Below are 27,856 nucleotides of genomic sequence, written 5' to 3' on the forward strand. Positions count from 1 at the left end.
GATATATCGGGATATATCGCATAATCGGGATATCGCAATTTGTATCGTATCGTGGCTCAAGTATCGTGATGCGTATCGTATCGTGAGGTCCTTCCCAATACCCACCCCTAATATATATATATATATATATATATATATATATATATATATATATATATATATATATATATATATATATATATATTTATTAGGGCTGGGACTTTATCGCGTTAATTACGATTAATTAATTACAGAAAAATAATACGACAAAAAAAAAATTACGCATTTAATCGCAATTTACTTTTGCACTCCAAACTGTGCAGAACGTTTCTCATTGCACGAGTTCCCGGTATAAGTTACCCGTAATATTGATGCACAGTACTCAAAACGAGAAACGTCAATGGAAACCCAAACTGATGGGAAGTCGTTGCTGGGTTCGGTGGGCGGAAATTTTAGTTTTAAAAAACTACCAAGTGGAAACGTGGATAAAAGCACAGTTGTGTGCAAATTGAAAATGAAAAATTTGCCGGAGCTCTTCCAGCCTCCGCTTGAATATAGCTAACTTGAATTTAAGTTTGTGCCCTGTGGACAATGCCATCATATTCCTATTATTCATATTGCACTTTATGTTAACACTCAGTTATCAAAATAAAAAAAATTGAAAAATGTTGCTTCTCGTGTCAAATATTGATATGCGATTAATTGCCATTAATTAATTACAAAGCCTCGAGTTAATTAGATAAATGTTTTTAATCGAGTCCCACCACTAATATATATATATATATATATATATATATATATATATATATATGTGTGTGTATATATATATATATATCCCCCTTTCAGATCAGGACAACTACAGTTAGCCATATTTTTAAAGCTGTGGCCTGCTGGCAGTTAGCATGCACAGGCGGCTACGGTTTAAGCAACTGTTGATAAGTTCAACACATCCAAATGGGACCATCCTCCTCGACATGCATCGCATGATGTAGATACATATTCATTATCCATCACTATTAAAATTTAGGACATAAATATTTTGTGTGTGTGTGTTGTACTCACATAGTCTGGCAGGGCTGCGTCGTCCCCCTGTCTGCCCCGCAGAGACTGTGTTGCCTGCTCCAGGACCTTGTTGTGCTTTTTGGAAAGCAAAGCAAATAAACTGCAAGAGGGGGGGTGGGGGGTAGGAGAGATGAATAATACACATTAAGACCAAAGAACCCAAATATACAGTCATCATACTGTGTATGTTGTAATTAATGATCCATTGAGGGAAACAGTGGAAAATGTATCTCAACTAAAGAAAGAAGTCTTTATTTAAGACGAATGATTTATAAAGCCAGACCTGTTATGAGTTTTAAATTAAGCCTTTAAGAAATAATGAATACTAATGAGTCTGGGGCAAGAAGAAATTATGAAACTTACATGAGATCGCTCTAAAATTGAGGAATCACAGTATGAGAAATTATGGGTAATTTATGTCCATTACATTTATTTATCCATTTATTTTCTCCCTCTCCACCAATATTTGTACAAGTGTGTGCTCCCATTCAGTCCGGCTGGTTTTAGGACACGTGCACTGCAGACATGAAGCCCATCTGCTTGAGTGACTCAGGGCTGCAGCGGGCGGGTCAGTATAGGGCTGGGGATCGATTCAAATGTCAAGAATCGATTCGATTCCGATTCTTAAGATTCAGAATCGATTATCAAGATTTGATTCGATCCGATTCGATTCCGATATTGATTTGGGTTACTGTTATTAAAACTGTTTTTTGAGCTGTTGCATGAATTATATGACTGTAGTTATGCAAAATATTACTACTAGTATTATATTGAGATTTAACAGCAAGTATTGGCAGCTAATGATGCTGTAAGGACCAATCAGCTCCCAGAATGCTGATAGAACTGCTTTCAGAAACATCATGTGGGTCAGAATTACCAAACGGATCCAGGGAGGAAACAGAGACGGATGAAATCGGTTTTATTTTTTCCCACATTCCGTTTTTATTTGTTCCATTTTCGGTCTATTTTGGTTTTTCATTTTTGAGCATTTGGTTTTTAGCATTTTTTGCAAATGTAACCCCAAGACAGTATATAAAGTAATGAAATATAGACAATTTATGCAAATATAACCTAACACTTTAATGTTTTCATACCTTTAAACATATTTAAAGGCAAAAACATGGCACCAGTTATTCTCGTGTCAAACAAAACATTCCTTTTTTGGGGATAAACAAAAAAATAACCAAAAGTTGTAATGTAATGATGAAAAAAAAATGCATAAATAAATAAAAAAAAAAAACAAAAAAAAAAAAACAAAAAAAAAAATCGATCTTTAAACATATGAATCGATTTTTAGGAATGAATATGAGAATCGATTTAGAATTGGGAAATCGAATTTTTCAACACAGGCCTAGGTCAGTAATGTACATGTCACCATTAACGGTGTTCAGGTTACAGCAAACTCATTCAGATATATATTTATCCACAGATACACTTTTTTTTTTTTTTTTTTACCAATTTCAACCAAAATTACATAACAAACCTATCTCTATTTATCTAAAGCAAGAAAAAGGATTAAATGCAATTACAGCAAACAGGTGGGGACACTCAGGTACACAATGCGAGCTCTGATAAGCCCCTCAGAGCTACACATGTCCATCTGTCAGCGTTGGAAACACACATAAGATCCTGTAGCATTCTTTATCTAGGATAATTGGCCCAATGGAGTTTTCAGAGCAGCTATGCGGAGGGTAACCTGTCATCTTTGGATCTAATGTCAAAGGCCTTATTAGCGACAACTATTCAAGGATCTGTTCTGTGTTTTCAGGTTTTCTTTTTTCTATTTCAAATGAGAGACCACCAACTAAGGTCCACCTGGCATGTTAACACAAAGTAACGCAGTGTGCCTATCCGGCCTGTCCCATCTGTCACTTCTGCTGAGGCAGTGATGGACGTGGTCCAGGAAACGGTGGCACAAAAGCGTTCCTGCGCTCAGGCATGATCCTAAAATCAGTTATGAAGCAGGAGCAGTGACAGATGTGGTTTCAACTCAACACACTGAACACGTCAAAGTAGCCCTTTCTATGTCTCTCCGGTGAATCCTTATCTGGACACACACTGTGTGTGTGCGTGTGTGTGTGTGTGTGTGTGTGTGTGTGTGTGTGTGTGTGTGTGTGTGTGTGTGTGTGTGTGTGTGTGTGTGTGTGTGTGTGTGTGTGTGTGTGTGTGTGTGTGTGTGTGTGTGTTCACTGCTCTTTGGAAATTTGAGACCACACATCCCTTTATAAGCCAAATTCAGTGTTGAAAGTTTATTTTAAGACTTGCAGCATTGTATAGCACAGTGGTTCCCAACCTTTTTTCCTTGTTCCCCCTCTACTTGTGTCTAAGACCAGCCGGGCCCCCCGACCCGTACGTACTAGTCACCAAAATAGTCTTTAATTGAAAAAATGAACATTAATTATGTTTTTTTGATACATTTCTCTTTGGTTTACTCTGTATACATATGACTTTGTTTTTCTCCAATGTCACCAATGTATTAAATACGCACAAAAGGACATACAAATATTTCTGAAAAATTTCTCTTTTAATATGAGACCAACATTTTTTTAACCTTTTTCCTTTAAAAACCTGTTGGAGTAGATTAAATGTTGAGTAATGATATAATAATAAGGAATGAAGTAATTTCCTGTGTTTGTCACCAGTGTATAAAAAACACAAAAAATATTCAAGACATTCATAAATTATTCCTAACAATGTCTTATGAATGACTCATTCGCAAATATAATTTTTACAACTGCATAATTTCAAAGCAGACAAAGTTTCGCGCCCCCCCCAGAGATCTCTGGCGCCCCCCCAGGGGGGGCCCGGACCCCAGGTTGGGACACACTGCTACAGCAAGTTCATTTCTCTTTGAGGGTATTCAAGCTTTAGAATAATTTGTGTTCCTTCATTTACATCAGTTACCTTTATTAAAATGAATTCAAATGGATATTTTAGCTTTACATTATCAATTATGATACATTTTTTGCATTTTATTGCTGCTGCCCTTTTAAACTTACATTTAGGCTCTTTGTGTGTTCTTCTGTGTTTTATGTAAATGAAAGGGAAGCATACATACAATAAGAGGTAGCCTACTACATGGCTTCAAACAAGGAATGTTTACAACATTTTTCTTAATTGTTTAGATTTTTGAAGAGGCTACAGTGAATAACAGCACGGCCAAAATGCTCAGCTCATAGCAAAAGGTAGAAACTGCAAATTATACTTCTCTCGTGCGTCTTTTACATTAGGAATTTGCTCTTACTCATTTAAGCAGACACTTTTATCCAGAGCAATAACATTTTTTTTTTTTTTTTTTCATTCTTCTTTCATCAGATCATGTTTTTCTGCATAAAAAAAGAACAAAAAAAAAACGTGTTAAGTTACAAATATTTTCTGCAACAGAAATACCAGATTCTGCTCTGTCTGGATGGTTTAAAACATTTTTTCTTAAGTTGTAATTTAATTTTTTGCATCTGTTCCTTATTTAAATCATGCATAGCATATTTCCATAACGCTTGTTTAGTTGCTGGTCTGGTTCACTTCAAACAGACGGTGAGCACCTGCAATCGCTAACCGATCACAGAGCACCGGGTCTTAAAAAGGCACAGGAGTTAAATGCAGTGTTTCACACAAAAGGTGACAACATTTTGCAAAAATATCAAATGTGAGAAAAAAAAAATGTATTCCGAAAGATATTAAAAGGAAGTAAAAGTAAAACCATGAGTCTGTGATTGAGAAACCCGGACCTGGGGCGACAGGGCCTTCTCCATCGCTGCACCCACCCTCTGGAACTCCCTCCCCAAAAACATCCGTGACTGTTCAGACCTCCCAGCATTCAAATCCCATCTCAAAACTCACCTTTACAGAACTGCTTTTAACGTGTGATTAATGTCCTGTCTCATGTTGTGTCCTTATGTACTGTCCTGTGTAATTGTAATTTGTATTAAGTGTTTTGTTTTAATGTAAAGCGTCTTTGAGTGCCCTGAAAAGCGCTATATAAATAAAATGTATTATTATTATTATTATTATTAAACATGGGTTCAAATTTAAAAACTGCTGTGTGAATTAGGCCTGTGTTGAAAAAAATCGATTCTCCGATTTTAAATCGATTCTCATATTAATTCCTAAAAATCGATTCATATGTCTAAAGATCGATTTAAAAAAAAAATTTCATCATTACATTACAACTTTTGGTACTTTTTTGTTTATGCCCAAAAAAGGAATATTTTGTTGGACACGAGAATAACTGGTGCCATGTTTTTGCCTTTAAATATGTTTAAAGGTATGAAAACATTAAAGTTTTCAGTTATAATTGCATAAATTGTCTATATTTCTTTGCTTTATATACTGTCTTGGGGTTACATTTGCATAAATGTTAAAAACCAAATTCTCATAAATGTGGAAAAAATAAAAGCGGTTTCCTCCCTGGATCTGTTTGATAATTCTGACCCCCATGATGTTTCTGAAAGCAGTTCTATCAGCATTCTGGGAGCTGATTGGTCCTTACAGAATCATTAGCTGCCAATACTTGCTGTTGAATCTCAATATAATACTAGTATTAATATGTTGCAGAACTACAGTCATATAATTCATGCAACAGCTGAAAAAACAGTTTTATTAACAGTAACCCAAATCAATATCAGATCGAATCGGATCGGATCGTGATAATCGATTCTGAATCTTAAGAATCGGAATCGAATCGATTCTTGATATTTGAATCGATCCCCAGCCCTAGTGTGAATGGAAACAGTGAGTCAATTATGTTTTTATTTGACAGATGAGACATTGACAGCAGGTTTGGTAATTTCTCTAAAAATATCTACAAACATAGTTTTGTTGTCTTTTTGAATAAAAATAAACCATTGGGTCTAGCAGCAAATCAATGAATCAATTATAATAACTGGTACTCATGGAGAGGACAATCATTGGTCAATAAACTTTTGCCATGTCTGCCTGGCATAAATAAACTCGGAAGGAGGCAATAGATGCTGAAATTGTAATGCAAATGAAACATTTTTATATTCAAATATTGTTTGGAGAGCAGGGATAGACGAAGATGTCAGGGTGAGAGGAGTAAATCAACCCACTGCTGCCTAATAATAAACAGCTCCAACCTCCGCTCTTTCTGAGACTCTCTTATAAAACAGGGCTTCTTTCTGATTTTTGGAAACTCCTGGCAGGAAATTCCCTTTATCTTGCTACCAGCGGGCAAGCTTAGCCCAGCCCAAGACCATCATAGTCATCATCATCATCATCATCATCATCATCATTATTATCACCGTCATCAGAGGCGGTTGCTCTACGCAGCTTGGGGACAGGAGCGTATTGCACTCACAGACACTCTTCCTCTCCGACTCAAAATGTCGGAGTCAGAGATATGAGGAGGGATACAGGCCGTGAGATAAGAGGATCCCGAATGAGTGTGCGCACGTCTTCATGGAAGGAAACATTCCTTCCCGTGTGCCTGGAGCTAAACAGACCTAAATGACTTGATCTATGTGTGTGTGTGCGTGTGTGTGTGTGTGTGTGTGTGTGTGTGTGTGTGTGTGTGTGTGTGTGTGTGTGTGTGTGTGTGTGTGTGTGTGTGTGGTTTTGACCTTGTTCTCTTCTTCCGTCCCTCTATGGACCAAACCCTTTCCCTCAATTTCCTTCAAATTACATAATTACATTCTTTGCAGGCACATACGCAACTCTCTGAATACTTCACAATCTGTTAGCTAACTTGAACAATAAATATTTTTAAGGGAATTTGGGATTTATATAATGGGTGCCTTCATGTGTGAATGACAAATTGCATATTTTTTCCAGCAAATCTTGGCTTGTGTCTTTTCACATAAATATAATTATTTGTAGATCAAATGGTTACGTACAGCTGTAATCATCTACATGACCTATGATGACACTTTCTTTGCAGGAAATCAAAGTTAGAAAGCTTCACTTCACAGCTGTCCTCTGTAAGAGACGTAACTTTATAAAGGGAAGATTCTCTCTAGAGATTCTCTCGAGATTTTTTTTAAATGATAAATTATTACATTCACACTGCAGGTAATTAGGGCTGGGGATCGATTCAAATGTCAAGAATCGATTCGATTCCGATTCTTAAGATTCAGAATCGATTATCACGATCCGATTCGATCCGATATTGATTTGGGTTACTGTTAATAAAACTGTTTTTTCAGCTGTTGCATGAATTATATGACTGTAGTTATGCAACATATTAATACTAGTATTATATTGAGATTCAACAGCAAGTATTGGCAGCTAATGATGCTGTAAGGACCAATCAGCTCCCAGAATGCTGATAGAACTGCTTTCAGAAACATCGTGTGGCAGAATTATCAAACAGATCCAGGGAGGAAACAGAGGACGAAAGAAATCGCTTTTATTTTTTCCCATTTATGAGAATTTGGTTTTTAACATTTATGCAAATGTAACCCCAAGACAGTATATAAAGTAAAGAAATATAGACAATTTATGCAATTATAACTGAAAACTTTAATGTTTTCATACCTTTAAACATATTTAAAGGCAAAAACATGGCACCAGTTATTCTCGTGTCCAACAAAATATTCCTTTTTTGGGCATAAACAAAAAAGTACCAAAAGTTGTAATGTAATGATGAAATATATATATATATATATATATATTTTTTTTTTTTTTTTTTTTTTTTTTAAATCGATCTTTAGACATATGAATCGATTTTTAGGAATTAATACGAGAATTGATTTAAAATCGGAGAAACGATTTTTTCAACACAGGCCTACAGGTAATAATTGTGTTTTTACATTTATGTGTTAACAGGTCTAAGAGAGGGGAATTGGGAAGCCACATTAGTCTGAAAAAAAAAAAAAAAAAAAAAAAATGTCATCGCCATGAACAAGTAATTTCATCATTTATGTATGATCTAATAAGACCATTTTCTTCTTTCATTTCACCTTTTGACAACTTCTGAAGCGCTAAAATCACTGGAGATACCAGATTTGACTGCAGAAAAGGCCAAAGCTTCGGTTCTTTACATTGTTTTTGTTTCAGAATAACTTCACAAGGATGAGACGAGTGCTGTATAGAAAAAGATCAGAAACATAAAGAAAACACACCACTGAACATATGCCAACCTTCTCTGGTGTGGTTAATTAAGTTTTCACACTTAGACTATATATACATTTACCTGATGATGCGCTGGGCAGCATACTGATGCAAACATCGAAACTGGGCTGACATGTTGGCAAGTGCAGCCAGACAGTTGGTGTGTAGGTACTTATCCTGAAGATGCACGAAAGAAAACATGCAATTACTTATTCTCTATACATATCTTACTAATTAGTGTGACTACTAATTTCAAACTAACAGACTTTAGCCTGGATATCTGGTTTTCATTTTACCCTTGTTCGCGTCATGTTAAACTGGATGGTGCGGATGACGACCAAGATGAGCAAACTCCCAAGTGAGATCTCCGTCAGTGACCTCTCCGTGTACCAGGAGACGTTTTTTAATACCTGTGAGGGAGAAAACGCGATACACAATTACCTGCTGAAATCATTAGTAATAATTAATCACAGAGAATGCAAATAATGAACGGTTTCACTAAGAGGTAATGCGTATTGTTTAGGCCTGTGTTGAAAAAATCGACTTCCCAATTCTAAATCGATTCTCATATTAATTGCTAAAAATCGATTCATATGTCTAAAGATCGAATTTTTTTGAATTTTTTTAAATTTTTTATTTATTTATGTATTTTTTTTAATCATTACATTACAACTTTTGGTTATTTTTTTGTTTATCCCCAAAAAAGGAATGTTTTGTTGGACACGAGAATAATGCCATGTTTTTGCCTTTAAATATGTTTAAAGGTATGAAAACATTAAAGTGTTAGGTTATAATTGCATAAATTGTCTACATTTCATTACTTTATATACTGTCTTGGGGTTACATTTGCAAAAAATGCTAAAAACCAAATGCTCAAAAATTAAAAACCAAAATAAACCGAAAATGGAACAAATAAAAACGGAATCCGGGAAAAAATAAAACCGATTTCATCTGGCGTCTGTTTCCTCCCTGGATCTGTTTGGTAATTCTGACCCACATGATGTTTCTGAAAGCAGTTCTATCAGCATTCTGGGAGCTGATTGGTCCTTACAGCATCATTAGCTGCAATACTTGCTGTTTAATATCAATATAATACTAGTAGTAATATTTTGCATAACTACAGTCATATAATTCATGCAACAGCTCAAAAAACAGTTTTAATAACACTAACCCAAATCAATATCGGAATCGAATCGGATCTTGATAATCGATTCTGAATCTTAAGAATCGGAATCGAATCGATTCTTGACATTTTAATCGATTCCCAGCCCTAGTATTGTTTCAACATTGTTTCTTGTATTTTTATGTGCGGGTTGTGACGCACTTTGTGGCTTTTGAGCTTTGAAAAGTTATATATAAATGAAATGTCCTCCCTTCTTTACTATTACTTAAAATGCACTTACCACCTCATGGATGGAGCGATTGAAGGCGTCGTCCTCTGTAAGGATGAGGAGAATGATGAGGGCCATGTAGACATGATGAGAATTTCTTTCTTCAACATGATAAAGGATGTCAAGGATGGGCAATACCTGAAACAAAGAGCACAGCAGCAGGAGAAAAACTCAGTATCCGTGTTTGTTTATGTTGGGAATCCCAATAATTTTGCACATGATTTGAGGTACATTTGCTGAAAAAAACAATTTGCCTTGACGATGCTAGATATAAATGCACAATTAGACGGTTGGAGCATCTTTTATTGGCCTTCAATGGTACAAAACACAATAATAAAACACATAATATTCTAATATTTTAAAAACACAAAAAATAATAATGATGATGAGAATAAGTCTAAGAGGTGAAAGAAAGCGAGCTGCAATGGTCACACATCAGCCGTGTTTTCCACTGCATGTGAACTGTGCAGATGGCGGGCAAGTAGGGATGGGAGGTATGGACTTAAAAATGTATCACGATAATTTCTGGCATTTATCCCGATAAAGATAAAAATTACAATAAAAAAAACACCAATTCAACTCCCCCTTTGTAACTATAAATCTATCACCACATTCAGTCTTTGGAGCCAAAACACTGCTCTAAAAGATACTAAATGCTACTAAACTACACCAATTAAATTGAATTAATAAAAACCAATTAAAGGAGTTACACCTGTACTGCAAAACTGGAATGACTCAGATCCGCCATGTTTGTTACACAAACACGTATCAACGGGAATTTATCTTTCTTTCTTTCTTTCTTTCTTTCTTTCTTTCTTTCTTTCTTTCTTTCTTTCTTTCTTTCTTTCTTTCTTTCTTTCTTTCTTTCTTTCTTTCTTTCTTTCTTTCTTTCTTTCTCTCTCATGTCTTTCTTTCTTTCTTTCTTTCTTTCTTTCTTTCTTTCTTTCTTTCTCTCTCATTTCTTTCTTACTTTCTTTCTATCTCATTTCTTTCTTTCTTTCTTTCTTTCTTTCTTTCTATCTCATTTCTTTCTTTCTTTCTTTCTTTCTTTCTTTCTTTCTTTCTATCTCATTTCTTTCTTTCTTTCTATCTCATTTCTTTCTTTCTTTCTCTCTCATTTCTTTCTTTCTCATTTCTTTCTTTCTTTCTTTCTTTCTCATTTCTTTCTATCTCATTTCTTTCTTTCTTTCTTTCTTTCTTTCTTTCTTTCTATCTCATTTCTTTCTTTCTTTCTTTCTATCTCATTTCTTTCTTTCTTTCTTTCTTTCTCATTTCTTTCTTTCTCATTTCTTTCTATCTCATTTCTTTCTTTCTCATTTCTTTCTTTCTCTCTCATTTCTTTCTTACTCATTTCTTTCTTTCTCTCTCATTTCTTTCTTACTCATTTCTTTCTTTCTTTCTTTCACGTTTCTTTCTTTCTTACTCGTTTCTTTCTTTCTTTCTTACTCGTTTCTTTCTTTCTTTCTTTCTCGTTTCTTTCTTTCTCGTTTCTTTCTTTTTCGTTTCTTTCTTTCTCGTTTCTTTCTTTCTTTCTCGTTTCTTTCTTTCTTTCTTTCTCGTTTCTTTCTTTCTTTCTTTCTCGTTTCTTTCTTTCACGTTTCTTTCTTTCTTACTCGTTTCTTTCTTTCTTTCTTTCTTTCTCGTTTCTTTCTTTCTCGTTTCTTTCTTTCTCGTTTCTTTCTTTCTTTCTTTCTCGTTTCTTTCTTTCTTTCTTTCTCGTTTCTTTCTTTCTTTCTTTCTCGTTTCTTTCTTTCTTTCTTTCTCGTTTCTTTCTTTCTCGTTTCTTTCTTTCTTTCTTTCTCGTTTCTTTCTTTCTTTCTCCTTCCTTCCTTCCTTCCTTCCTTCCTTCCTTCCTTCCTTCCTTCCTTCCTTCCTTCCTTCCTTCCTTCCTTCCTTCCTTCCTTCCTTCCTTCCTTCCTTCCTTCCTTCCTTCCTTCCTTCCTTCCTTCCTTCCTTCCTTCCTTCCTTCCTTCCTTCCTTCCTTCCTTCCTTCCTTCCGCATCGATTTAACACAGAACCATAAATCAGCTTTACACAAAAACATCACTAACAGGAATTTATCGTTTTTACCGCGAGATACAAATTCTTACCGTGAGGAATTTTTTTGACGGTTTATCGTGAACGGTAAAATATCGCCCATTCCTACGAGCAAGGCCTCTTCCATCTTTTAAGTTGCCAGTTATACACTTTGCTTTCCCTGTCGACGAAGGTCTGCTTCGAATCAGTTCCTAGTTAATTTCTGGGGAAGTGTACGGCAGGCTGCGAGCAGAGGTAACAGCACGGGCTCTCCAGCTGTGGCCGACACACTTCACTGATTCAACGCACCCCAATAAACTGCTATGTCAGCTCTGACACACGAGGAAGCTACACAAACATGGGAATGGGGCAAAAGTGGTGACACATGTGGAACATCACGCCCATTAATACAAACCATTAAATATCAAATTTATCGCCAGGCCTGCCTTGCATGCAAAATTTGGTGACTTTTGGGGAACTATCAAATATGGACCAATCAGATGAAGGGTGGGCGCGCTTTTTGGCGTCAGGCGTCGCCACGGTAACACTTTTGAAAGAGAAAAGTAATGCGTGTAGTCGCAGGATGGAGACGCACATTTTGATGTATAACACACCTGGGTTCACGATACGGTTCGGGCTGAATTAACTCTCGAAGGAATGGCATATATTGCTCCAAAATTACGCGATTAATTCGGAATGTTCAAAATGGCCGACTTCCTGTTCGGTTTCGGCCATGGCGCCAAGAGACTTTTCTTTAAGTTGCGACATGATACAGAAGTGTACCGATTTTCGTTCATGTACGTCAAAGCGTATTATGGGGCTTGAGGCGCAAAGTTTTTTCTGTCTGAACCAATCAGATGAAGGGTGGGCACGCTTTTTGGCGTCTAGCTAAGTTACTTAAATAAAGTGATTTTTTGGGGGGTAAATGTTCAAATTTAAGCAGCAAACTTACAGCTTTTACTTATGATTGGAAAATGGAAAGCAAACTAACGCTTGCTTTACCAATCCCATTTACCAATGGTGACGTGATCAGAACTCTGAGGTATGTATGTAATCTATTACATCTCTTTAAAAAAAACTGCTTAGTGTAATCAATGCACGTTAGAAAAGGTTAATGTTTGAATGAATCTATTTGTGTCGAGTAGAAAGTAAACATGAACAGCTAATGAAAACAGTATCCGAAAGCTGAGCAGGGAGAACAATGGCTGGGCACAGTTGCAGATTTAGCTCATTAGGCTGTCGGGTTACACAGTCTCATTAGTGGTCCCCCAATTTCACGAGCTCAGTCTGGAGCTGCTAATATTATTCTGAAGAAGGCATAATTAGGGGGGTTACACAAGCAGGTTTCAGTAAAAATCTAATGCAGATATTGTATCAAGATATGCATGTAAATTAGCATTGTTTCCTGAAATCTGAAAACAAAGTGTCTTTTGGGTTTCCTTTTGGTTCCAATTAGTTTAAATGCTGTTCCTACTTATGCGTCCCGTCCAATAAGACCACGTATGCTGAAAGGGGCCTCATTTGCGAGTCTCCCACTCTCGTATGTGCCTTCTAAAGCTTGATTATGCTTCATTATATGCCTTTGTACATCCAATCTGCTATATGAAATAACTGGCGCTGTCCCACATGCACAGAAAAGGCACCAGCTGCCACTGCTGCTTCACATTTGCCTGTTTACTGAACCTTGGAGATGGACCTAGATAAAACAATTTCACGGCCATGTGCGTGTTTGTTTGGAGGAACTGTTGTAATGCGTTCAGTTAAACTTCACCCAGTCACGCTCACACCGAATTTTAACGGTTCTTTTTTTCCGCACACCTTGCTGAAAATGGCTTAATAAGACTTTATATCGGTTTTCCACCCACCAGATTGTCCATGTCGGTTCTTGACAGCATGTACGTCCTCATGTTGGCGTTCTGGTGAAGCAAGGTGTACAGGAGCAGCGTGGCCTGGTCAGAGCGCTGCTGTTCACACAGAGCCGTGTACAGACTGTTGAAATTGATCTGGAAAGAGTGAGGTTGCTCCGCCAGTAGGGAAGATGTGTCTACAACCAGGAAGGGGAAAATATTGTCAAGACTATACAGTTTCACTGCGCTCTGGTACATGTCAGAAATACAAAAGATCAGTCTCAAATAAGCACGAATAGGGCTGGGCGATATGGACCAAAAGTCATATCTCGATATTTTCTAGCTAAATGGCGATACTCGATATATATATCGATATTTTTTCTGTGCCATAATTGGGGTTTCCCCCAAAGCATTATAGCATAGCATCTCTGTTAGCTTCATTTTTTTCTGAGGCAAACCCTTAAAAAAACAGATTTTTTATCAGTTTTAATACAAAGCCTCGTGCCAAATGTCACACAGGTTCCTTTATTAACAGAGGTCTGCACAATATCAAAATGTATAAAACAAATGAAATAAAAATAAACTGCCTGCATATATAGAATAAAAATGCTTCTTGAAAAATAAAATAAAACAAATATCCCTTTCCTGCATAACAATTAAATTAAAATACACTGTGCAATTAATATAATGTAGACAGTAACAGGCAGACTTTTCCACTGAGGTTGACAGTTGTGAAAATAACAAAACATTTGTGCAAATCTCAAATAAAACATTCAAGTCAATTTGTCACAAAATAAGCTATATATCAAAACCATTAAAAAAAAATATATATATATATATTTTTTTTTTAAATCGATATAAACGATATTGTCTCGTACCATATCGCGTTTGAAAATATATCGATATATATTAAAATCTCGATATATCGCCCAGCCCTAAGCACGAATAAAATAAACAAGCTCCCCGTGCATTTATTACCTTGTGTGTTTCTGAAACAGGTAATGGCCTGGCGGTAGGGATTGGGCCAGTCAGGTCCGTCCGTCAGATTGGCTAACACAAGCAGTAACAGAAGACTCTGATTGGATAAAGGTAAAGGGTCGTGTTCGTGTTCTATCCCAGCTTTGCCGGCAGCTCCACCCAATGTGAAGACGCTCCACAGACCACCTGCAGGGGAAAAGTACATTGGTAAAATATACAGCATACACACATAGCAGTTTCCTGCTTCCTTGCACGACTTTTGTGTTTTTATTTGGATAATTTAATTAAAATCTGCAATAACAAACAATATAGGTTGTCATCAATGGGGTCAACGTGTATGAGCATGAGATTATTATGGTATTTTAATGAAAGAGACAGAAAAGGGGAGAAGTAAGACCATAAATGACAGCAAAAAGCACACTTAAAAGACCCGCAGCATATTAAAGATGCAATGATGGGAGAAAATTAGAGTACCGGAGACTAGGGTTGTGCGATTAATCGATTTTAAATCTAAATCGGATTTAATAATCAAGAACATGTTAAAAAAAGGAAAATCGGAAAATCGATTTTCCTTTTTTGCAGCTGGCTGCATTACAGACAGAGGTCGTCTAGTCATCTTTGTTTGGTCAAGAAAATTGTAAATGTTGTCACTTTACTAAACTCAAGGAGGATTTACAGTATCTTTCAATTGCACTTCATTCCCAATCAATCAATCAATTCATATTTATTTCGAGCAATAAAACATAAGTGACCTGCGTGCAACATACAATTAAACAAATACCTTTTATCAGGTTTATCAGGTGCAAGTTCAAAATACAAATTAACTCGTTAACACTCGAAAGGGAGTGGGAAGAAGAAACGTATTTAATCCACCCCTGTTTCTCATTAACAACTTGACAGATTTTTTTAAGGCTTCCTCCTGTCTCAACATTTGAACCAAAACAATGAACCAAAGACCTATATCAAATTATAATAAAAATTATTCTACAGTTCACCTCACCTAAATTTACACACATTGTGGCTGCGAATGCAGATGCATTTCATGGCCACAATGTGCGCAATAGGGAAATTTGTTTGCTATTTTTCTTTAAAAATAAAGATAAAATATTTGAAACAATTTATTCCATTGTCTCTTGTAGTTTTACCAAAAAACTCGAAATCGAAAATCGGGTTTTTCAGGAGAAAAAAAAAAATCGGGATTTTATTTTTGTCAAAAACACCCAGCCCTACCGGAGACCTTTCCTCTGCTGAACCAGCTACTGATCTGGGTACAGATATGGTGGTGCTGGTAACAGAGAGTGGCAAGAAATGCGATCGGACAGTCATTAAACCAGCATGTGCATCTAACTCGGTAATCAACCTCATCAGTCACTAGCAAGCAAAGGCTCGCAATCTGGATGGAAGTGAGAACAACCGACTATTTACACCACTTTACAAAGTGTGACAGAGCTCCTTCCGAAGAAAGCCTCTAAATAATAATATTCAATATAATTACATTTAATCTAGCTTACAAAGTGAGGTATTAACACACGGTTCACACAGAGCAGTAAATACGTACATGGAAATAATTAACTGGACAACTGACTTGAACTAGATACAACAGGATGCTCGTGGCGCGTTGGTGAAAAACTAAACCTGCAGATCGGTGAATGTTGGATTAAACAAATGAGGTGCCACCCGTGTTGGATAAATGGTCATGTTTTAATTCCCATCTGGCTTCACACTAGGAAATGGGTGATATTTTACCGTTCACGATAAACCGTCAAAAAATTCCCCACGGTAAGAATTTGTCATCTCGTGGTAAAAACGATAAATTCCCATTGATGACGTTTTTGTGTGAAGCTGAAGAAAGAAAGAAAGAAAGAAAGAAAGAAAGAAAGAAAGAAAGAAAAGAAAGAAAAGAAAGAAAGAAAGAAAGAAAGAAAGAAAGAAAGAAAGAAAGAGAAAGAAAGAAAGAAAAGAAAGAAGAGGAAATGAGAAAGAAAGAAAAAAGAAAGAAAGAAACAAATGAGCCTGAAAGAAAGAAAGAAAGAAAGAAAGAAAGAAAGAAAGAAAGAAAGAAAGAAAGAAAGAAAGAGAGAAATGAGAAAGAAAGAAAGAAAGAAGGAAAGAAAAAAGAAAGAAAGAAACAAATGAGCCTGAAAGAAAGAAAGAAAGAAAGAAAGAAAGAAAAAAAGAAAAAAAGAAAGAAAGAAAGAAAGAAAGAAAGAAAAAAAGAAAGAAAGATATGAGCCAGAAAGAAAGAAAGAAAGAAAGAGACAAAATGAGAAAGAAAGAAAGAAAGAAAGAAGGAAAGAAAAAAGAAAGAAAGAAACAAATGAGCCTGAAAGAAAGAAAGAAAGAAAGAAAGAAAGAAAGAAAGAAAGAAAGAAAGAAAGAAAGAAAGAAAGAAAGAAAGAAAGAAAGAAAGAAAGAAAGAAAGAAAGAAATGAGCCTAAAAAGAAAGAAAGAAAGAAAGAAAAAAAGAAAGAAAGAAAGGAGCCTAAAAAGAAAGAAAGAAATAAAAAAAGAAAGAAAGAAAGAAAGAAAGAAAGAAAGAAAGAAAGAAAGAAAGAAAGAAAGAAAGAAAGAAAGAAAGAAAGAAAGAAAGAAAGAAAGAAAGAAAGAAATGAGCCAGAAAGAAAGAAAGAAAGAAAGAAAGAAAGAAATGAGCCTGAAAGAAAGAAAGAAAGAAAGAAAGAAAGAAGCCTGAAAGAAAGAAAGAAAGAAAGAAAGAAAGAAAGAAAGAAAGAAAGAAAGAAAGAAAGAAAGAAATGAGCCAGAAAGAAAGAAAGAAAGAAAGAAAGAAAGAAAGAAATGAGCCTGAAAGAAAGAAAGAAAGAAAGAAAGAAAGAAAGAAAGAAGCCTGAAAGAAGAGAAAGAAAGAAAGAAAGAAAGAAAGAAAGAAAGAAAGAAAGAAAGAAAGAAAGAAAGAAAGAAAGAAAGAAAGAAAGAAAGAAAGAAGGATAAATTCCCGTTGATGATGTTTTTGTGTAACAAACATGGCGGATCTGAGAGTGAGATAGATTTATAGTTAAAGGTGGAGTTGAATTGGTATTTTTTTATCGTCATTTTTATCGTTATCGGGATAAATGCCAGAAATTATCGTGATACATTTTTTAGTCCATACCGCCCATCTCTACTTCCCACTTTCCAACGCTGGAATGGAAAAGTACAATTCACTTCACAAACGGTATGAATTAGCATCAAAGAATACAGAAACAGCTCATGAGAGACATGAGTTTGTTAAATAACGGGATGAATCATTTTTAAGATGAGTATTGTTTTCAGTCTCAGTCAAAATTCAAGCTCCAAGGATTTGACATTGAATAATATTAGTGGACTGACTCCAAAGAAGAGCTTCATAAACACATTATGAAGGGAGGAGTAGAGGGTGGATGTGGTATAAGAGTCTAACAGTATAAGCTTCCAGATTTCCTCGTCTTTAAGGATAGTCCAACGAGATTCCCGACCAACATCTATTGCATTCCTTTCTTTTTGGGGGAAGCAGTATCATAGGTTTTAAGATGGTATACTGGACTACTTTGCACATAAATTCTTACTCATACATCCCACAATTAAAGAGCAACATAATTATTAGTCTAAAATCATGTTTCAGTTCAGTATTTCACTCCCTTTAGACTGAAGTTTGGGTCTCTGCCGCTGCCTGAAGGAACTCTGTGACTCGAGTTGCTGAATGCTCTGCCTTTCTCAGTATTTAGCTGTAAACTGAATCTGCTCTTTTGGCAGAGTGGCACGGTACAGTGGGGTTTTTTCGAGATTTTTTCGATGGAAAACAACTCCCGGTTGGAGCCAAAAATGGTGCTGAGAGAGCAGTGAGCGTGAACCAAAACAGCGAGGTTGTGAGCCAGACGTATCTTACGCCTATCATCTACAGCCGCTTCCCTCTCTCTGTCATTAGACGCAGTATTATTAGAACGTCCTTTTCAGCCACTTGTCTATCATCTTAAGTACACCTCAAGAAAACTTCAAATTCAAGACTGCATTTTAGCCATTTTTACTAGGATTCACTCAAAAATTGGGAGGTCAGGTCGTACGTGTCGCCCTTTTTCACACACACAGCACTGAGGTTCTTGCATAAATGACAGCTTCTTAGCCGTGTGACTGATTTACACTTCTGTGGAAAAACGGACTGCAAAACAAGTAAGTGCACACAGACTGATGTAATCAGGACCTGAATGAACACAATAGAGTCTCACACAATGCTCTGGAGCACCTGAAATTTGAAACAACATAGACGGCGCCACAGAACAAAGATAAACTGGAACTACTGGCCAACTGCAGTGGGGTTAGTTTCTTCCTTTTTTCCATTTTTTTTTTTTTGGGGGGGGGGGGGGGGGTACAGGTACACAGATGACGGTCGCCGGCTCCTGCACGTCTGGCCAGAAAGAGTGCCCAACCGACCACTGGTGAGAAGCAGCAGTGTGAGAGGTGTGTGTTGGAGGCCGACGCAAGTACACTTGTTGCCATCTAGAGGTGAAGGCTGGAATAGCAGCACAACTCTCTCTAACATTAATGGCATGCATGTTCAACTTGGCTGGCTGAAAGTAGATGCAAGGTTAAAATCATCCCTAATCTCCTTTGTGAGAGACATTTATCATCTGAAAACCCCTGATTGTCTATATGAACAACTTACACTCAGAGCTGACACACACTCTTATCCCACCAGACATGCAGTTAGTGGTAAATACTGTGTTCCAAAAGCAAAAACACATTTCAAACAACAAACAGTACTCTACAGAGCTATTGCTGAATGGAATTCTCTTCGGGGTTACATTTCTAAAACCCAGAGCAAGGTCAGTTTCAAAAAACAAGTGAAGAAATACATAGCTCACAAAAGGTAGTGTAACCATAAATGATTTATTTACGGTGTGTCTTGCTGTATCTGAGTGTGTTTTAACACTGTATATGTGTGATGATCCTAGGAATGGGTGATATTTTACCGTTCACGATAAACCGTCAAAAAAATTCCCCACGGTAAGAATTTATCATCTCGCGGTAAAAACGATAAATTCCCGTTGATGACGTTTTTGTGTAAAGCTGATTTATGGTTCTGCATTAAATCCACGCACAACATACGTGAAGAAAGAAAGAAAGGAAGGAAGGAAGGAAGGAAGGAAGGAAGGAAGGAAGGAAGGAAGGAAGGAAGGAAGGAAGGAAGGAAGGAAGAAAGAAAGAAAGAAAGAAAGAAAGAAAGAAAGAAAGAAAGAAAGAAAGAAAGAAAGAAAGAAAGAAAGAAAGAAAGAAAGAAAGAAAGAAAGAAAGAAAGAAAGAAAGAAAGAAAGAAAGAAAGAAAGAAAGTTAAATTCCCATTGGTGTAGTTTAGTAGTATTTAGTATATTTTACAGCAGTGTTTTGGCTCCAAAGACTGAATGTGGTGATAGATTTATAGTTACAAAGGTGGAGTTGAATTGGAATTTTTTTTTATCGTCATTTTTATCGTTATCGGGATAAATGCCAGAAATTATCGTGATACATTTTTTATCCCATACCGCCCATCCCTAGATGATCCCCTACAAAATCACATGGACTATACCTGATTGGATGTTAACACTATGCTTTGCTGCTATTTGCTTGCTAAATGATTTGCTAAATTTGCTGATTTGCTAATGGCTGGTACTTTTATAGACTGTACGTTGTCTACGTAAATCTTTTTGTGATGTTTGTTAAATTTGCTGATTTGTTAAATGTTGTTACTTTTATAGACTTATGTTGTCTATGTAAATCTTTTCTTGATGTTTGTTATTTCTGAACTGTATTCTTATTTTTTATCATATTATTTTATTGTTTTATTGATCGGACCCCAGGAAGAGTAGTTGATGTAAACTACATCAGCTAATGGGGATCCAAATCAAATCAAATCAAATAAAATAAATCTCAGGGTAAATTTAAACACCCTCCTGTTGATGAAAGAGTAATAATAAGCTGAGTTCCTGCTGTGGCCGTGTTTGTTAGGTCCCTGAAGCTGAAGCAAAACGAGAAAAATAAGAGATTACTTTAAGAAATTAAAGCGGTAACAGTCTTCATGTCCGAGATGTTCTAATATATTAAAAAACTCAGTTATGGAGACACTAACACGGGACATCCTAATGCCGTTCTTTGGGAAAGGCTTAAAGCAGTGGTTCCCAACCTGGGGTCCGGGCCCCCCCTGGGGGGGCCAGAGATCTCTGGGGGGGGCGAAACTTTGTCTGCTTTGAAATTCTGCAGTTGTAAAAATTATATTTGCGAATGAGTCATTCATAAGACATTGTTAGGAATAATTTATGAATGTCTGGAATATCTTTTGTGTTTTTTATACACTGGTGACAAACACAGGAAATGATTTCATTCCTTATTATTATATCATTACTCAACATTTAATCTACTCCGACAGGTTGTTAAAGGAAAAATTTTAAAATGTTGGTCTCATATTAAAAGAGACATTTTTCAGAAATATTTTTATGTCCTTTTATGTCCTTTTGTGCGTATTTTATGCATTGGTGACATTGGAGAGAAACAAAGTCATATGTATACAGAGTAAACCAAAGAGAAATGTATCAAAAAAACATAATTAATGTTCATTTTTTTAATTAAAGACTATTTTGGTGCTAGTACGTACGGGTCGGGGGGCCTGGCTGGTCTTAGGCCCCGTTTACACATAGCCAGGTATTTCCAAAAACGGATATTTCCCCCTCTACGTTTTGAAAAATTCCATCGTTTACACAAGATCTTTTTCTAAATCTCTTCGTTTACACGAATCTGCATAAATACGCTGTTAACGTCATGCCAAGCAATCAGAATCCTGGAAAAAACATCAACAAATGACACGTGTAACTTCCAGTTAAGGCTGATTTATGGTTCCGCGTTACACCTACGCCGTAGGCTCTGCGTCGATTTAACGCGGGACCATAATTCAGGCTTTACTTCCAAGACGGAACGAGAGTCTTTCGTTTGGAGTGACAGAGAAGTGGAGTTACTTTTAAGTGTGACTTTAGAATATAAAACAGGTAAAATACAAGAAAATATTGACGGTGGCCAAACTAATTGTAAACACAGGTCGCACACATGACGCTGGTGACGTTTCTGTCTCATAATGTGACGTCCTGAAGCCTAAATCTCCATTTTCCTCTGTTTTCTCTGTTTAGACGCAAACATGAAAACAGAGTTTTTGAAAATCTCCACTTTGGCCGGAGTTTTCAGAAATGATCGTTTTTGGTGACTTTGAGCTCCGTTTTCGTGTAAACGAACGGCCAAAATGCATGAAAACGCCTCAGTTTTTGCTCCGTGTAAACAGGGCCTTAGACACAAGTAGGGGGGGCTCCAAGGAAAAAAGGTTGGGAACCGCTGTTCTAATATATTAAAAAACTGGAGACAGTAACACGGGACATCCTAAAGCCTCTCTTTGGGAAAGGCTTAAAGTATCCAAAGCCATTAACAACTATGGTGGTGAAATTAAGGTTTTCAAACATTTGTCTCTCCTTTCTCTGTTTACATGTTGGTTTGGGCCCCTAAAGTTCACAAAAAGCCGACACAAAGCTACAGCAGCATTTGAAGATGTTCAAGTGTGTATGCAATGTCAGTGATGACAGAGGGGAGTTTGTTTATGTCTGGGTGAAAGGATATCAACAAAATGCTTTCAAAGAAGTAAAAAAAAACAAAACAAAACAAACCCTCTTACTCTTGTCTCTCTCTCTTTGCACATAAGATAATCCTCTTTCAGAAAAAGAAATAACAGAGAACCGGATCAAGCTCGAGCTCTGACAGAGCCCTGTTCATGGCATCGGTGGCACCGCGGTGACTGGCCCGGCAGTGTCAGCGAGCCCAGTCTGGCCGGCACATTTCCAGCGCTCTACACATACACAGAGCTTTATTTTACCTTCGTGGGTGTCGTTTGTTATCCATCTGGCTTGGTTCCCTTTGCCTGTCTGCCTGCCCGCCACATAAACCCAATAATGCAACATTGCTTAGGCTTCTCCAGCCTTGGCCAGTGGCCCAGTGGAAAAGGAGGAGGAGGAGGAGGACACGAAGAAAGGAAGAGGAAGGAGAAAGTGAGAAAAAAAAGGTCACTGACAAAGAAGCTGGTAGACTGGACTTGAGCACTCTGAGGCGTTGAAGGCTTCCTACTGTGGTACGCACAATACATATTCATCTTAAAGGTTTTTTCCTCCTGCATACTAAGCGTACTTCCAACAAAACACTAGGGGTGTAACAATATATCGTGCCACGAAATTTCACGATACAAAAACGTCACGAAACGTGTCGTGGAGGTCCCGTTTTGAGCTCTGAACCTTTACTTATGTAAGGCTGGTGTAGAGTTAAGCCTTACCTTATTAAATTCACTTCTGCACGTGCACACCTAGAAATTGTCTGTTTATATCCATCTTTTTTGAACGCTGTTTTTTTTTTGTTTTTTTGTTCTTGCTATTATTTCAATACAATGTATTTTTCCTGGTGAGAACTTTGAATAAGCCCATTTAGGGCTTCCTTTCTCACCTGCACATATTTTCATGTTTTTTTTATGTTCATTTAAACTTTTGTACCGTTTTTTATGTTGTGCAAATAAACAAATCAAATCAAATCAAAACAAATCAAATTAAACTTTTTTAGTAGGATAAACACGGGGGCAACTTCGAGTGTACTTTAATGTCTGCTATATAATAAATCTCCTCTTACACTTATAAGGTGAGCATGAATCCATATTTTTGATGATGTAAAATTGTATGTATTTATTTACTTGTATTTATTTATCTAATTTTAGTTGTTAAATTTCTGGAAAAGAAAAAAGTCAAATCATACATGAGAGAAACTATTCAGTTTGTGGCAAAATATTTGTACTTGTATGAAACTGAAGATGCATAATGCAAACCTGACATTTACTTTTAGTTCAGTTTGTGGAAAATGGTTGGCCTGGCTTTCTCTTTAAAACTTAACCAGTTATAAAGCATTACAAACTGTAACAATAAGGACAAACGCACAGTATTGTTTTGTATTTTGTGTCTTTCAAATAAAAGACAATTTTTTCCAGTCATATGTTCCTCATGCAAGGTTGTTAAAAAAATACTGCTATAATATCGTATCGTTATCGTGACCTCAATATCGCGTATCGTACCGTATCGTGAGATTACTGTATCGTTACACTCCTACAAAACACAGAAGCATCACTGGAAATTCTTCATGATCTACAGAACTTTAGAAACATCTCCTCAGTAAAACTTACATGCAAGAAATCTGTAGAAACACTATTCAGTTGAGTTAGAGAAAAAAAGAAAATCAATAAGATATTTCTGTGACACACAAGTTGCTGATACTCAACAAAGCCTCAGTTTCAGGCTTCAGGGCCATGATGTCCAAACACAAGTCTCATACAACGTCCACTGCAATCACGGACATCACAAAGCTATTTGCCCTTTTTAACATCAAAATGTCAAATCAGGCTTTAAAATTGTCTATTTTAAATCCAAATCTGCCTGAAATGTCCTGACGGGACATTGACATCATCAAATATTCACACACACAGACACAGACACAAAATTCTAACATCTAAAGATTAGATTTTCCTTTGCAACTCTTACAGACAGTTTTAAGCTGACAGAGTGTCTGGAAACATTTATCAACTGCCGCAACAATTCAAGTCAAATAAACAAGTCAACAGCTTTGAGTAAAAATATGCACGACACTTATCTCAGAAGTGACAAAATGTCTGAAACAACAGAGGTAGAAATGATTGCACAGTAACAGCTGAGAACATATGCTGCAATGCAGACAGAAGCAGATAGCCTGCGATCAGAGACAGACACAATGTACTAATTCTTTACTTGCATAACAGTAAATGAAACAGAACATCAGGGCTTTAGGCCAAAGCATGCAGATAAACACACACACACACACTGCAGAGTTGAGATGACTATCCAAAAATACACATGACGAAACATCTTGTGCAGACGACAAACAAACACTCGTCTGAATGACTTAGACAAATATAAAGATACGGTTAAGGCTCTTTCATCCAAATCCAAGCGATCTAACATAAACATATACAACATATGAACACTCCATAGAGTCAGAAGCTTCTTAACAGTATTATAATAACAGAATTATAATCAAAAGGCACCACCGTAACATCTGAACAGCCAAATGGTACCAGTTCCTACACTCAAATATGTGAAAGCAGACGTCTTGTATTAATAATGGCCTAACAAACCTGCATCCAGACAAAAAGAAGGTGTCAGTTTTTTAAATCTGTCATTAACATTTTTATTATCAGTGAAAATTAATACATACAAATTGAATGTAAAATCAGAATTAGCTATGTACAACAAGAAGTCTATTTAGAAATTATCTTTATACAGAGGTGTCAAAAGTATTCACATTCATTACTCAGGTAGAAGTATAGATACTAGAGTTTAAAAATACTCCTGTAGAAGTTGAAGTATCAACTCAAGTTTTTTACTCAAGTAAAAGTATAAAAGTGCTGGTTTCAAAACTACTTAAAGTATAAAAGTAAAAGTAATGTAAGGGGGAAAAAAGCCATTAAGGACAAAAGCCATTGTAAATGAATGCATCTTAGTATAATGCAAATATACTAAAGAACCATATATGTGTACTATTGAGCATTAACATGTGTTTCAGAGAGCAGGAGATATGATGACTAGTTGCCTATAAGTGTTGTAATGGTGCAAAAAGTCAAACTTCAGAGGCATGTTATCATTTATCCTAACCTTTATTGGAATGTACATCCAAGTTTAGTTGCAGGAATCTGAGGGAACGGATGTAAGAACAAAACTGGACAAGAACATCTGAAACAACCACAACCAAATTCACTCTATCCGGATGGAGCAATTTAACTGGATAGTTTTTATTTAAAGGCCGAAATGAAATAGAGTAACGAGGCTGTTTTTAAAATGTAAGGAGTAAAAAGTACAGATAATTGCGTGAAAATGTAAAGAGTAAAACTAAAAAAATCGTCTGAAAAATAATTACTCCAGTGAAGTATAGATAACCAAAATTTCTACTTAAGTAAGGTAACGGAGTATTTGTACTTTGTTACTTGACACCTCTGTCTTTATATGGTACCTCTCTGGAAACCCACTGAGCCACGCTTGCAGCGCTGCTGTGGGCATTGTAATACTGGTCACCTCACCCAACAATTTGGTCCAGACTGAAATGTCTGCTTGCTTTAAATACCGTCAAAACACTAGCATTTTGGGCTTGGAGTAAAATATTGCAACCACTAGTGAGGGACTGCCTTGGATTTAGGGTTAGAGCAGACGTGGATGTCCCTTAAGGATGAGGTGCAATAACTTAGGTCTTACCTTAAATTTAAGTAATTAAAGTCAAAATGTGGCTGACTAAGTGAAACCAGATGCTTTCAGCTTTCCCACTTTTTTTTCCCCCCAGGTTCAACACATCAGATCATCATGTTCTGCATATTAATTTTGCTGATGTTTTATGCCAGATGGCATCCCTGAAACTATCCAGTTTTAGGGCTGGGGATCGATTCAAATATCAAGAATCGATTCGATTCCGATTCTTAAGATTCAGAATCGATTATCACGCTTCGATTCGATATTGATTTGAGTTACTGTTAATAAAACTGTTTTTTCAGCTGTTGCATGAATTATATGACTGTCTAGTTATGCAACATATTAATACTAGTATTATATTGAGATTCAACAGCAAGTATTGAAGCTAATGATGCTGTAAGGACCAATCAGCTCCCAGAATGCTGATAGAACTGCTTTCAGAAACATTGTGTGGGTCAGAATTACCAAACAGATCCAGGGCAGCAAACAGAGGACGAAAAGAAATCGCTTTTATTTTTTCCCCATTTATGAGAATTTAGTTTTTAACATTTATGCAAATGTAACCCCAAGACAGTATATAAAGCAAAGAAATATAGACAATTTATGCAATTATAACTGAACACCTAATGTTTTCATACCTTTAAACATATTTAAAGGCAAAAACATGGCACCAGTTATTCTCGTGTCCAACAAAATATTCCTTTTTTGGGCATAAACAAAAAAATAACCAAAAGTTGTAATGTAATGATGAAAATAAAATACATAAAATACAAAAAAAAAAAAAAAAATTAAATTGATCTTTAGACATATGAATCGATTTTTAGGAATTAATATGAGAATCGATTTAAAATTGGAGAATCGCTCTTTTCAACACAGGCCTATTTGGGACCAGCAATGGAAGGACACATTGGAGGCGGGGATCAATCCAGCAACCTCTCTGGTTGGAGGGCAGCCAACTCTTAAAACGTACACACACAAAAACAGCATTTTCGCAATTCGTATTAGAGTGACAGTGACAAGAGGAGGGAGAGACAAAACGTTCTGAGTTGCCAGTCTGGGTGATAATCCCCCCTGCAGACACTTACTCTGGCTCAGAGTGTGTGACAGCAAGACAAGAAGAGACATCCTATCCCTTTGAGGAATCCAGGAGATGCTTCGTTTAACCAAAGCTCCAGTGTTTTATTTGTGGGGATTAAAAAAAGAAAAACAGATTCCATCCATGGGAAAAGTGTGCATGAATGATTTAAAATGCTACAAATTATTACATACTAGGGCTGGGCGATATGGACCAAAAGTCATATCTCGATATTTTATAGCTGAATGGCGATACTCGATATATATCGATATTTTTTCTGTGCCATAATTGGTGTTTCCCCAAAAGCATTATAGCATAGCATCTCTGTTAGCTTCATTTTTTTCTGAGGCAAACCCTTAAAAAAACAGTCAGTTTTAATACAAAGCCTCGTGCCAAATGTCACACAGGTACCTTTATTAACAGAGGTGTGCACAAAATCAAAATGTATAAAACAAATTAAATAAAAATAAACTGCCTGCATATATAGAATAAAAATGCTTCTTGAATAAAATAAAACAAGTATCCCTTTCCTGCATAACAATTAAATTAAAATACACTGTGCAATTAATACAATGTAGACAGTAACAGGCAGACTTTTCCACGGAGGTTGACAGTTGTATAAATAACACAACATTTGTGCAAATTTCAAATAAAACATTCAAGTCAATTTGTCACAAAATAAGCTATATCAAAATCATAAAAAAAAAAAAAAAAAAATGTAATCGAAATAAACGATATTGTCTCGTACCATATCGCGTTTGAAAATATATCGATATATATTAAAATCTCGATATATTGCCCAGCCCAATTACATACAAATTATTTTATAACTTCTAGTACTTAAGAACTATAATAGTTATGAATTACTTTCAATTATTTTCCTCAGTGACAACTAAATCTCAAATTGATTGAGTTGATTTTTGTTTAAAGGTGCATTATTACTCCTTTAACTGATGCTGCACAGATATTAACTTTGTGGTGCCCAGTGGCCGATGGTGCTTTTACACCTGCAGCCTTTAGTCTACTTTCCTGCTTAGTGTGGCTCAAATAGTGTGTTGTGAACACAGTAACCATGACAAAAACAAAGAGATCCCATATCACTTCAAATCAGATCCTGAGCTATGGTGCAGTTTTCCTGGTGAGAAAGCACCAAAAGCT

The 27,856-nt window shown here is 36.3% G+C and overlaps 1 protein-coding gene across 1 annotated transcript in view; it reads right to left on the reverse strand.

The window, feature by feature from the left end:
- dym (dymeclin) overlaps positions 1-27,856 on the reverse strand; it is a 104,269-nt gene that overhangs the window by 50,431 nt on the left and 25,982 nt on the right. Inside the window, exons 9-14 of the mRNA XM_061733261.1 lie at positions 14,342-14,527; positions 13,382-13,560; positions 9,513-9,638; positions 8,406-8,519; positions 8,192-8,286; positions 1,042-1,141 (exon numbers count right to left, since the gene is read on the reverse strand). Of these exons, the coding sequence (XP_061589245.1) occupies positions 1,042-1,141; positions 8,192-8,286; positions 8,406-8,519; positions 9,513-9,638; positions 13,382-13,560; positions 14,342-14,527 (800 nt within the window). The remainder of the gene's footprint in view (positions 1-1,041; positions 1,142-8,191; positions 8,287-8,405; positions 8,520-9,512; positions 9,639-13,381; positions 13,561-14,341; positions 14,528-27,856) is intronic.

The sequence above is a fragment of the Cololabis saira genome, chromosome 11 (assembly GCF_033807715.1).
Source record: "Cololabis saira isolate AMF1-May2022 chromosome 11, fColSai1.1, whole genome shotgun sequence".
Classification (NCBI taxonomy): domain Eukaryota; kingdom Metazoa; phylum Chordata; class Actinopteri; order Beloniformes; family Belonidae; genus Cololabis; species Cololabis saira.